At 37.2% G+C, this 12,776-nt stretch overlaps 1 protein-coding gene across 2 annotated transcripts in view; it reads left to right on the top strand.

Annotated features, from left to right (window-relative positions):
- The first annotated feature begins 7,072 nt into the window (after nucleotides 1-7,072).
- Nucleotides 7,073-12,776, top strand: part of uxs1 (UDP-glucuronate decarboxylase 1) — a 31,307-nt gene continuing 25,603 nt past the window's right edge. The window contains exons 1-6 of one of the 2 annotated variants that reach the window (XM_083921725.1): nucleotides 7,073-7,150; nucleotides 7,595-7,832; nucleotides 8,685-8,712; nucleotides 10,219-10,267; nucleotides 11,195-11,238; nucleotides 11,944-12,004. In XM_083921725.1, coding sequence (XP_083777851.1) covers nucleotides 7,742-7,832; nucleotides 8,685-8,712; nucleotides 10,219-10,267; nucleotides 11,195-11,238; nucleotides 11,944-12,004 — 273 coding nt within the window. In that variant the 5' untranslated portion in view covers nucleotides 7,073-7,150; nucleotides 7,595-7,741. Of the gene's footprint in view, nucleotides 7,833-8,684; nucleotides 8,713-10,218; nucleotides 10,268-11,194; nucleotides 11,239-11,943; nucleotides 12,005-12,776 lie in introns of both variants that reach the window. The other variant, XM_083921724.1, reaches the window with a different exon arrangement.

Here is a 12,776-nt window from a genome sequence, read left to right as displayed (position 1 = left end):
AGTTTGGCATTCAAAGGCAATTTAAAGCAGTAGATTGATCCGCAGTAGCAAGTGTCGCTTTTCTTACAGTTAGTATCCTTTGATCGCTTTTTGGAGGACTTGAAATGTGCAATGTGTTTAGCAGAGCAAAACCAAATGCTACCATTAAACTAATGGCTGCTGCAATCACTGAGCCTGAGGCCTTGAGATAAACTGACATGATGATGAGCTTTCATTCTTAGCGCCCTTGTGTTGTCACAAGGGCCGTTGTGGTGAAATAAAATTGTTCCAAATTACTGATACATTCATCTCAATGCACCAAAGTCAGCAGGTGGCTCCATTGTGTACTGCATGGGGGAATATCATATATTTTATTACACATATTTGGCATGTAATGGTTATTTGTAGAAATTAGCAAAATGGGATCTTTGTATCTTTAAGCCTGTCTGTGCATGTTACACGTCACACCTCTGGTACGTATGCTGTTGTTCTTTAGTGTCACTGTAAGGTCGTTTTTAATCTGTGATGGTCTGAAAAGCAGAGTCTAAACATGAGTGTTGCTGGTGCCTTGTTAAGATTAATAATATACTAAGCAGGTCAGCACAGTTTATTAGTGTATTTAACCCTGAAAGAACCCTGAAACTGAAGAGGCTAAATACATTCAGCCATTATTCATTTTATTGTACACCTGTGCTGCTTCTCCTACTGTGACAAAATGTCTCCTGTGCAAACGGATGAGGAGTGAAACCATTATGGTAAAGGTTATGTATGCATTTGGTTATTTAAATTGAAAAAAATAAACGTTTTTGTTTCAAAAATGATTAGGAAGTTATTTTTACCTTCCAAGATTTTTCCTATTATACATATCTTGTATTATGTTATGCTAATTTATGATTTAGACATACAGTATGCATGGTGTAGTTATAGGATTTTTTTTCTTGGTTATGCAAAGTTGGTAAATGTCAACATATCATGCAATAAGGTACCCATACCTCATGAAAACTCAACTGATACACTGGGGATTTTCAGCGAGCTTATATGACTAAAGTATATCTGTACTTTAGTCTCATATGCAACCCAGTCTCTTGGCCATATAGAGCAAAAGATCAAAAGAAAAATGTTAAATTGCCAGCTTTCATCCGCCTGCCTTAAGAAAAAAATGATCTGCCTTTATAAATAGAATAGCAACAAATAAGGATATACACTGGGATCCATGAACAACAAAAAAATACTCTTAATATTCAGGCTCTGTGCAAAGCTCCATACACAAGATACATTTGGTTTTTATGTGAAATACATTTGCATTTATGTTTACATGTGTTTAACTCGAAGATTTTTCAGCAACACTGTTCTGTAAAGCTGTTGTAGACACATCAGCGGTTTGAGCTAAATGCTAACATCAGCATGCTAAAAAGCTCACAAAGACAAAGCTAACATGTTGATGTTTAATAGGTATAAAAATAAACCACGTTCACCATCTTAGTTTGGCGCATCAGTATTCTAAGATTTGATAATTAGCACTATAAATGAAAAAGTACAGCTGGAGCTGATGGAAAGATCATTTTGTGGTAAATATTTGGTCATTTTCCTGATGGTGGTGCTAGATCACGTTTCTACAATTTTACCTGAGGGGACCATAAATGTCTGCAAAATCTAGTGACAATCCATCATAAAGTTGTTTTGACATTTCATTCATTCATTCATTCATTCATCTTCAACCGCTTATCCCGGGGTCGGGGTCGCGGGGGGGTTGGAGCCGATCCCAGCTGTCATCGGGCGTGAGGCGGGGTACACCCTGGACAGGACGCCAGTCTATCGCAGGGCACATAGAGACAAACAGAGACAGACAACCATTCACACCTAAGGGCAAACGTGCACGTCTTTGGATTGTGGGAGGAAACCGGAGTACCCGGAGAAAACCCACGCAGACACGGGGAGAACATGCAAACTCCACACAGAAAGGCCCGGGCCGGGATGCGAACCTGGAACCTTCTCGCTGTGAGGCGACAGTGCTAACCACTTCACTTAAAACCAAAAAACATCAACCTCATAGTGGTATAACTGGAAAAGTGAGAGAATCACTAAAGTTAGTAGGATCCGTCATCTGGGGAACAAATTTCGGCGCAAAACTTCATGGCAATTCATCCAATAATTGTTTAGATATTTCATTACATTCAGTTGAGTACCTGAGATCCAAGTGGGTGCGTGAAAGCCTTTTAGTTTGGTCATAACGTGTTTTCCCTCTACATCGTCCCCCACAGCTCTGGTATTTAGTTGCCAGTTTCCATTCTTACGCAAATTACTAAACAGACGCTCTGTGTTGGCTGTTTCATGCAAATCCCCACTATTAACAGCTGTCAGATGGCCCATTACCAAACACCTCCCCTGACAGATGGGTTGTTCTGTAAAATTATCTCTGAGGATTTTATAAACCAATATTACAACCATCATAGCATGTCAAAAACAAACAGATACAGGCAGATAAAATGTAATGCTTTCTCATCTTTGATAAAACAATTTAAATGTGTCCCTTACCCGTGTTATTTAATTTTAAATTTGTAGTTCTGATATGGTAACGACAATTTTATTTATATAGCACATTTCATTACACGTCAACTCAATTTCCTACCCCCTAATTCCAGCCCCCTTGCTCGAATCACACACGTGTGACATTTTGTGACTGTATCTGGCATAGCTGCATATTTTTACCTACTACAAAATCTGTCCACGGGCAAACATACAGAAACATACAAGAAAAATACTTAAAACCGTCTTTGGTACTTTCTACTACAGTAGGTTTCTTCAGAACCACATCTTGCCTTGATGACACACACACACACACACACACACACACACACACACACACACACACACATACACACACACACACACACACACACACACACACACACACACACACACACACACACACACACACACATACACACACACACACACACACACACACACACACACACACACACACACACACACACGCACACACATGCACACCCAATGTGAAAACAACACCAGTGGTGCTGTCACAGCTGGTAATAATCACACTGTGATCATCTAACCTCTGATGCTTTGGTCTAATTTTAATTCGACTTTGTCTTACAGTGGATGTCAATTTGCTAGCATGTTTCATGGTCTTAGAATAAATTTAAAAAACGTAAAGGAAAATTGTGTTTCATCACAGAGTTGTTTACTAAAATAATTGTGTTTTCTGTCATCTCAATGAATCAATGGATTATCCCCAGGTGAGAGCTCATATCACTATCTGCCACGTCTTGTAGTTCAGAGACAGCGAGATAATGGATTGTGGAACTGTTGACTGTCTTCAGCCTATGTTGATCAAAATCTCCTCCTAATAGCCCCTGTAAGTGCCTGCATGTTATAAATATACAGTATACTTAACCCAGTCATCGCAATAGGTCACTTGGTTGAGTAATTGCCTCTCATTCTCTTTCTGCTTATTGGCTGTGAAGAAATTAGAGGCTAAGCAAGCAGAAAACTCATCTTAGTCTCTGAGCACCGAGGTGATGCAACCGGGTGCTCGATTTATTGTGCTTTGCAAAATGTGTTGGTAACATCAAATTAATATTGTTTCATTACCCAAATTTTAAACTTTGATACAATACAATTAAGCGACACTCGATACCTCCTTCGATACCACATCAAAAAGAGAAAAAAAAGCCCAAGACACACGAAATAGGATGGTTTTCATTAACATACCGCACACAGTGCTGGTACAGAAAAAGTCCCTAAACCAAGATGGATAGCTTGACAGCTCCCTGAAAGTGAAGCAATCATCCCGATATCCCCTTGGTGGCTGCTACAGTATTAGGTCATGAATCCCTCTCCCTATGTTTTGGCTGAAAGGACATGGGCAAAAATTTAAAAAAAATCTAAAATCCCATAATTTTAGCTAGTTTTATCACGCTGGTGTATGTATATTTTCCATGGATGTACAGTGAGAAGAAGTGGAGACACTACATTCTTTGATACCAACACTGTGGATTTTCTTCCCTCTTGTTTCCTCTGTGCAGCCTCAGGGTCGAATATTCATTCATTCATTCATCTTCAACCGCTTGTCCCTGTCGGTGTCGCGGGGGGCTGGAGCCGATCCCAGCTGACATCGGGCGTGAGGTGGGATACACCCTGGACAGGACGCCAGTCTATCACAGGGCACATAGAGACGAACAGAGACAGACAACCATTCACACCTACGGGCAATTTTAGAGTCATCAATTAACCTAACACGTGCACGTCTTTGGACTGTGGAAGGAAACCGGAGAACCCGGAGAAAAGCCACGCAGCTTCTATACTTTCGATTCTATCAATGATAAATGATAAATGTGGATTTTGTATCGTTTTGAAATGTGGTACTGGAAAGTACTGAAGTATCTGTTCTTTTGACAACCTAAAAGAAAAAGAGCTTTAAAACTACTGTAGGTGTTATAATGACCAGGCCGTGATTTCTGGAAAGACACGTTGCTGTTGCAGTTTTTCAGAATGTTATTTTGTTGCTTTAAACACCAAAAGCCCAGGGCCATCCGTTATCTTTGATAAACAGAACTACAGATAAGAGGGGGCATACATATTTTTCTGGATGGTGTATCTTTAACTATTCTCACCTGCACTGGAGTCTGTAATAGATCTGAAGAGAGGAAAATGATGAAATGATCTGTTCATTTACTTGGCTGTTTACACCATGTGTGCTTTGTAGGCTAGATTATAGCCATGTTTGGACATCATGTCAATCTCAATACAGTAAATCTAAGGGCTACATACTTGTTTGTTTTGGCCAAGTCACCAACTGATGCATCAGTACCCAAGTGGGAGTTAACTGGCAGAATGTTTACACAGGCTGTTGTCAGTCTTTATTTATTTGTCATTTCCTGCACTATATAGACAGGTGCACAAATAGACAGTGGAGGACCATTAATGTGGTGTATTAATTTAAAGTGGTAGAATTGAACTGTACTGAGTACTGTAATTAGGTACTGATTCAAGGTATTTGTTTTCCCTTTTATGAAGCAGTATAGTTCATCTCAGATATAAATATTGTACTTTTTACTGCACTTCATACATCTGACAGCTATAGAAACTTTTCAGATTAGTTTTTCATCCCCTTCTTGTCCAGTGAATGCCATGTATCTCAGGATGTGTTGATGTTGAATTTTTGAGATAAATTTAAGGATGAAGTGGAAAGTTTCATGTGAATTAATGAATGAGCCATCATGTTGGTGTTAAAAATAATTGCTCCTGCAACCTGGGGGCTACGCCTCAAAAAAATGAATGATTAATATTTGAAACAATATTATACTGTTCTATTATCTATTATTATTATAGCCTATAAATCCCATCAACCTTAGTAAGCTCATACAAATAAAACAATCCCACTATTTTTAATTTATTCTTTTATGTATTTTTTTCACAACTTTATTGGCAAATTCTCACAAACATCATATTACACAAACATTTGTATAACAGTTCAGCTCATACTTAATATATATATATATATATATATATATATAAATATATAAATATGGTAAGTCATTTTTCATGTCAATGAACATATTACATTTTGCTGACATAACATTAGTAAATTTAAGAAGAAAGAGTACTTTATCCACAATTAAAAATGAAGAACAAAATAAAACAATAATACAAAAAAATGTAATCATCTGTATAAATACTTTTCTTATGATTAATTATTTGGATAGACAATAATTCCAATATTCAATTTTGAAGGGATTAAAGGTTGGACGAGATTTTCAAAATGTAGCTTTATGGATGTGACATTTTCCCTGTAGAATTAATACATTTACAATCAAATGTATTGGTTTGTTTTTGTTTTTCATAGTACAGAATTCTAATTTGAATTAATGGCTTAGACTGTTGAAATAGTTCTCAAATGTTTAACCCAGAACTCCAAAGTATACTGACAATGCGACTATTTTATTAGTCATATTCATTTTCTATTTACACAAATAGACTTGCAAAAGTGATTACTGTTCAATCTTGAAACAATATAACAATAGTAACAATAACAATATTGCTCAAGGTAGTGCATATATCATACATATAACAAAACATTGAAGAACATAGATCATTACAGATCAAATTCATTACAAATGATTGTGGTTTTCACGGCTTTGCAGTTTGTGCAATACTCTAATGTGTCCAGGTAGGAGTTAAAGTAAGAAATGAAAACAATAAAATTAGGTTTCTGCTTTGCAAATTTGGTGGTGTAAACATAGAATTTAGATAATAATTAGAACATATTAACAACATACATACCTAACTTTCTGTTTAAAAAGAGGTTGATTTCAGGCCACAGTGTTTGACTAAAAGAGAAGAAGAAGTAGAAGAATTCCTTTATTAGTCCCGCGAATGGGGAAATTCAATTTTAACTCTATTATTTTTCATTTTACACACACACACAGGCCCGAAATACACACACACGCACATACAGGACCTTTATACATGCAACCAATGGAGAGATGTTAGAGCGAGGGGGCTGCCAGTGACCGGTGCCTCGAGCAGTTGGGGGTTCGGTGCCTTGCTCAACAGCACCTCGGCAGTGTCCAGGAGATGAACTGGCACCTCTCCAGCCACCAGTCCACACTCCATTCATGGTCCACACAGGGACTCGAACCAGCAACCCTCCGGTTCCCAACCCAGTCACCTTTGGACTGAGCGTTCCCCAAAAAGATGTTGTGTTGTTTCATCTGTGATGTGACAAAGGGAGCAGAGCGGACCAACATTTACATCTTACAATAACAGAATTAACAGTATAACATCTGTGCAATAATTTCAGAGACACCTCTCTCACCTTATTTGAGATTAAAAAAAAAAGACTTCCTGGGTAATAACCACGTTTGTTCCTGTACTATATCAAAGTACTGATTATTCCGGAAAAATATAGAAGCAGGTATACTTATTGTGCATCTTTGTATTAATTCTCTACATCTATTATTCGTTTTTATTGAATAAAACAACTATATTTATTAAAGGGAAAGTCAAATAAGCGTCACGCGCAGTCGGTCAGTCAGGCTGCCTAATCGAGCAATGAATAATCGCTGAACTGCTCTTCGGCCCAACTGAAAGGACCAAACTCCGGCATGTGTGCGCCGTTAAAAATGAGCCGCTTCTCATTTCCCCGGTAACGTTACTTATAATATACAGATGTGAGGCAGGCTCTGTTGTTTGTTTAAGTGGCGGTGGCTATGAACGGAAGAAAAATACGCTGTCAGTTTAGCTCGAATTGCTAATGCGGTGCTAACGGCTAACTAACCCTTTGGCGTCACAGTGTTGTTTTGTTATCGTTAGCGCTGTTTGTAAACGTATATTTGCGCAAGAAATGATTTGTTGCAGATATTCTAACAGTTTGTTTAGCCGAGGGACAAATGCCGCTGGTAAATAAGTGCATATGTAGCAGTGAGTGTTGACACTACACAGTAGCTTTGCCACCTGGTACTGTTTGCTACCTGTGTGTAACACTTAACTCCGCTAGCCACGTAAACTGCTCCTGCTTGGTGTTGACGTAGCAGGAGCAGCTAGCGTCCTTTTCCTGTCAAGCTATAATTTCCATTTCCATATTAATTAGGAGCACCAAAGTCATTGACAGGCTGCCCAGTTAACAAGGAGCACCCCGGCGACCAATCTGCGAGGACACAAATGTCACAATTGTAATACAAAATGCTATAGCTGGACCTAAACGTGTTTGGGTTCCTGGTCCCGTTGAATTGAGCGGATGATGAAGCGGGTCATCTGGCTGATATCAGGATTAAACAGAAGAATGATGAAGCTGCTTTTTGCCTTCGCTTTGATCGCCTACATTGCCTGTAAGTACACCACTGGTTAAAGAAGAAGTACTCAGAGGCTTTACTTAGGTAGCAGTAGTAATACCACACTGTAGAAATACAAGTGAGAGTCCTGCATTCAGAATGTTACTTAAGTAAAAGTATTAGCATCAAAATGTACTGAAAGAAGAAAAACACTACTACTACTACTACTACACTCATGTGTAGCTTAATCTAAACAATATGGTTTTTAATTTCCTGACTTTTTTCTAGTAAGTTAGTAACTGAAGTTACCAAGTACATTTCATGGAGTCACAACTGTTCTCAATGGTTGCATTTCATTATTTCCTCTCAAATGTAGTGGAGTAGAAATACACACAATGTACCTTGCAAGACTTGGAGAACTAAGTGATTCTGTCAAGTCATAAACTAGAGCTGCAACGATTAGCCTAAAGATGGATACTATTAAATTAATCCCCAACTATTTTGATAATCGATTAATCAAGAAAAAAGACCACATGAAGGTAAGACCAATGAATGCTCCAGTTTTATTGATCTGATGTTTATTGTGCAGATCAAATTGAATAAACTTGGAAGGTTAGAGGCAATAGATATGAGGGACATGATGTCTGTTAATAATTTGGATTTTAATAGTAATTCAATTTTTTTTTAATGGATCATTCTGGAAAAATGTATTATTAACAGATCAATAATTTGCAGAAGCTGAAATAATAAAAGAAAACTGCTGGTTCCTCTTTTCCTCACATGTCTCTCTTTGGCAGTCTTGCTCTTTGGCTTTGTTAGACAAACTGGTATTGTTGAATGTGACACTGCATTATATATTCCATTTGCATTCAGTATGCTGCCATTTTTTTCCCTCTTTCTCTCTTCCAGCTGTCTGGGGAACCTATACCAACATGAGGTACAGTCATTAATTTCTCTCTATATATCATGTGACAGTCTGAATGATCTGGGTTGCAAAAGGTAGAGTTTTTTTGCACAATTTCAATATTACAAGCATGCCTTTTCAATTGTGAATATATTGTCAAAAAAACAAAACAAGATCTTATGGTAGTATGCACATTGATTGATTTAATTACATTCTCCACACGGGCTGTTTACCTGCATGCAACCAAACCCACCTAAAATGTGATTGGTCAGTGTATTTGATATAGTGGATTAGGACTATATTTCCATTTTATTCCAATTAATTTCCATAGATTCCTGTTAGTATCCCTGGAAAGTGTCCTACTTCATTCTATTTCCCTTCATGCTTGAAACCAGATGTGCATGCTTGTGAATTTGAACATAACCAACTATTTGAGATTAAAAATGGTTGCTGTATATTTCGATATAATATTTAGATTACAGTATAAGTTCTGTTTGTGTTGCATGGTATGAAAGGTTATGGAAATTTTGAAATTGTGTCCAACTCTGTCCTCTCAAGTCATATTTTGTGAGTTGGCAGTCGAATGATATTATTGACTGAACATGATGAGTGTGATTTGATCTTTATCACCATGAGCCATTCTACTCCTTTTATGTTGTGCAGTTTGACCCGTTTTATTGATCATTCCTGACAAGAGCGTGTGGTGCATGACAATTATTCTTCCTCATGACAAATGCTTCCTGTGGACAATCAGGATTTTACAGTTATGGATATTCTCCAACATTAAAGAGCCATTTGATGCTCATCTATTGAGAGCATTGTTGTCATCATTTTACAGTTGAACCAAACCCATCCTCTCCTGAGCGCTTGATTTTCATAGTGGACTTACAGTTTACAGTAATTAAACTGTTCCATACATATACCTTACGTCAGCACCGTTATGCAAACACGTGCCCAGGTATTTAATCAGCCAAAAATGACGCATTCCTGGTGTGTTTTATCTGCAAACAGTGTGTTTTATTGCCAACAGTAAAAACGAATCCAAAAATCATTAAGATCATGAATCATTAAGATCAGAATCATTACATTAAGATATACATATATAGATATTGTGATGATGTTATATGTCCTGTGAGTATATTTCCATTATATATCTCACTGTTAATGGATGCATGGATGTGTTGCGTTGTGTCATTCACCTATTAATTTCCTAAGTGTTTTCTTAAATTCTTTCTTAAGAAAAGTCCTACAAGTCTACATCGGATTCATGACGTGTTCTTAAACCGCTGAATTGTTCGTACCTCTGTTATAACGATGAATCACAATTTCCTCGTAAAATTCAAAGTGCATGCTAGATTATCCCAATTAGCATAGGTAAACACCCTGCCAATCAGGGCGGTGTGCCAGCAGCCACACACAGAAATGGAAAAGAAAGGTCCAGAGAATCAAGCGAATAATGCATAACCAAGTGATTTTGTGATGATTGCTGCCATCATCTTATCCACCCTCGCCTTGTCGTTTTAATTTCTCTCATCGTAGATCAATACAAGAACATGGAGAAATGAAGATTGAGCAGAGAATTGATGAAGTGAGTTTGTCCTTTCTTGTCATAGTCACATTTTCCTTTACAGGTCCAGGGAGCTCTGCTGTGATAACCACTTTGAAAATCGATTCATCGGTTTGATTATTTTTTAACGACAAAAAAGTCAAAATTCTCTTATTCTAGTTTCTATTATATTTTCTGGTTTTTGTGGACAAAACAAGACATTTGATAACATCATCTTGGGCAGATTGACATTTTTCACCATTTTCTGACATTTTATCCTATCTATCTAGCCCCTGTGTGTTTTGTAGTCTAACTATCTCATCTTTTTAGATATTTGATCTTCACACTGCTAACCCAAAATTGACAAGGCACAATGTCACAGTTTGTCTTTTTTTTAATCTTTGGTGAGAACAAAATAAATGCTCCTGAATTGGGATTTTTGGAACAACTTAATATTGAAAAAAACTGCACCACTTCATCGAAAAGAGATTTGCAACTTAATTTAAGGTTAGAAATAAAAAAGACATATATTCTCATTTATATACAAATGAACACACACAGGGTATATTAAGTACACCCTTCAGTTATACATTCTTAGTGAATTATCCCTGAAATTTTTACTTTATGAGTTCAGTGATAGTCTGTTTGCATGCTAATGACTATTAGATGAACTGAAAGTTGCACACAATAGTCCTGAGAAAAATGTTGAAATGTGTGTGTGTGTGTGTTTTGGTTCCTGATGCACACTGGGCTTTGTTATAGATTCCCCGAAGTTTAAGCACAAGGACACAAGGAAGGGGCACATTAATAAATTAACACCACTATGACATGAACTCGGCCTTACATTTACATTAACATGTGCCTGTGCTAACATGGCCTTTGAGGCACACTGTAGAATCAATTTAATCTTAACTAAGCAATGACTTGTACTCTCACCTCATATATCTCTCACTTCTCAACTCACTTTAGGCCGTTGCTCCGCTGAGAGAGAAGATTCGTGATCTGGAACAAAGGTGTGTTTCCTTATTAAAAAAAAAACATTTTCACACTTACACCCACTCAAAGGAAGTAAGTGGTGTGTTGAACTGGCAACCCTGCGATTCCCAAGGAATGAGCTACTGAGCCGCTGTCAATATAAGCACATTTTCTTTATTGCCATAACAACTCAGTGCTCAATTATTAATTATAATTATTATCCCAAAAATATAATTTTCATTCAAAGCTAAACTAGAACACCCTGAGTGTGCCTACAAGATCTAAATGCCATGGAATGAGTCTTTAAACCTACATCAGAGCTAGGTTCCAGTTTGAAGTCCATGGGAGAGCAGTAAGCTGTGCTGATTTGCACAGCTGTCCATTGACACTTACCAGATATTGCATATTGCTTTACATCTGTAGATGAAGCCTTTGACTGTTGCATTTTCCAGCTACTGATAGCACATACATTCTATTTGTGTCACTATTCATGCCTTAAATGCTAATTAGAAAGATATGATGTATAAAGCAACACGTGTAGGTGGCTTACATTGCCCTTGTCGCTAATGTGTGCTGCTTGTTGTAAGCCTGCAATTTACCACAGGATTATAGGATATGTAGAACGTGCCGAGAGCAGAGCTTTCAGAGAAATCTATTGAAAGCCCATGCAATTATTATTATTAGCTAATAGATATTATTCTGCTTCCTTCTCATGGAGTTTTCTTTCTCTGCATTCACTCTAGTTTTTCTCAGAAATATCCACCTGTGAAATTCCTGTCAGAAAAGGATCGGAAGAGAATTTTGGTATGTGATTTTTTTATCAAACGACAATTGAATGCTTTTATTGTAATTTTCAATGATTTCTTGTGGTTTCTGCATATTATCTTAAGAAAAGTGCTATATAAATAAAGTTTATGATTATTTATAATTTTTTCAAAAATAATTATTATACTAAGGACATCTGTAAGTTGAGCCACATTGGCAGCAATTTGGTCCCAGGCAAATGCAGATTGGAACTCCAACCTTAGCTCTCATCCCCCCTAAACTCTAAATTAAACCTTTTAAATATGAATTTGATTTGCGGGAAAGAAAGTCCTCAAGGGGTCTTTGAGCTGTTTAAAAAGGAAATTTAAAAGGTAAATCTGGTAAACTTATGTTTTAGCAATGTGGCTATATGGATGCCGGATTTAAATATCGTGGCATTTACTCGATGGATCTGTACAAATGTTTGCACAGACATTCATACTTCCAGGATGATGAATCCTACTGACTTTGGTGAACCCCTGACTTTCCTTTTTTGGTTTGAGAAAAATGTATCAATAACTATTAGATGGATTGCCGGGAAATATGGTATGGATATGCTCCCTATTTAGATACATGTTAATAGTTAGTCAGGGTGATCACCAGACTTTCCTTCTTCTACCAAGTGCAGGTTATTATTTTTATTTTCACCTTTAATTTATGGCTAAATATACTGCTGCTATTGATATTCCCATCCACCTCAGCTGTGCTTTGTGTTTAGTGCTAATCAGCAAATACTGGAAACCTTTATTGTCCTATTCAATAATCTGTGGAC

This window comes from Echiichthys vipera, assembly GCF_963691815.1.
Source record: "Echiichthys vipera genome assembly, chromosome: 10".
Taxonomy (NCBI): domain Eukaryota; kingdom Metazoa; phylum Chordata; class Actinopteri; order Perciformes; family Trachinidae; genus Echiichthys; species Echiichthys vipera.
The sequence above is the reverse complement of the archived record's forward strand: the minus strand, read 5'-3'. Positions and strand labels throughout refer to the sequence as shown.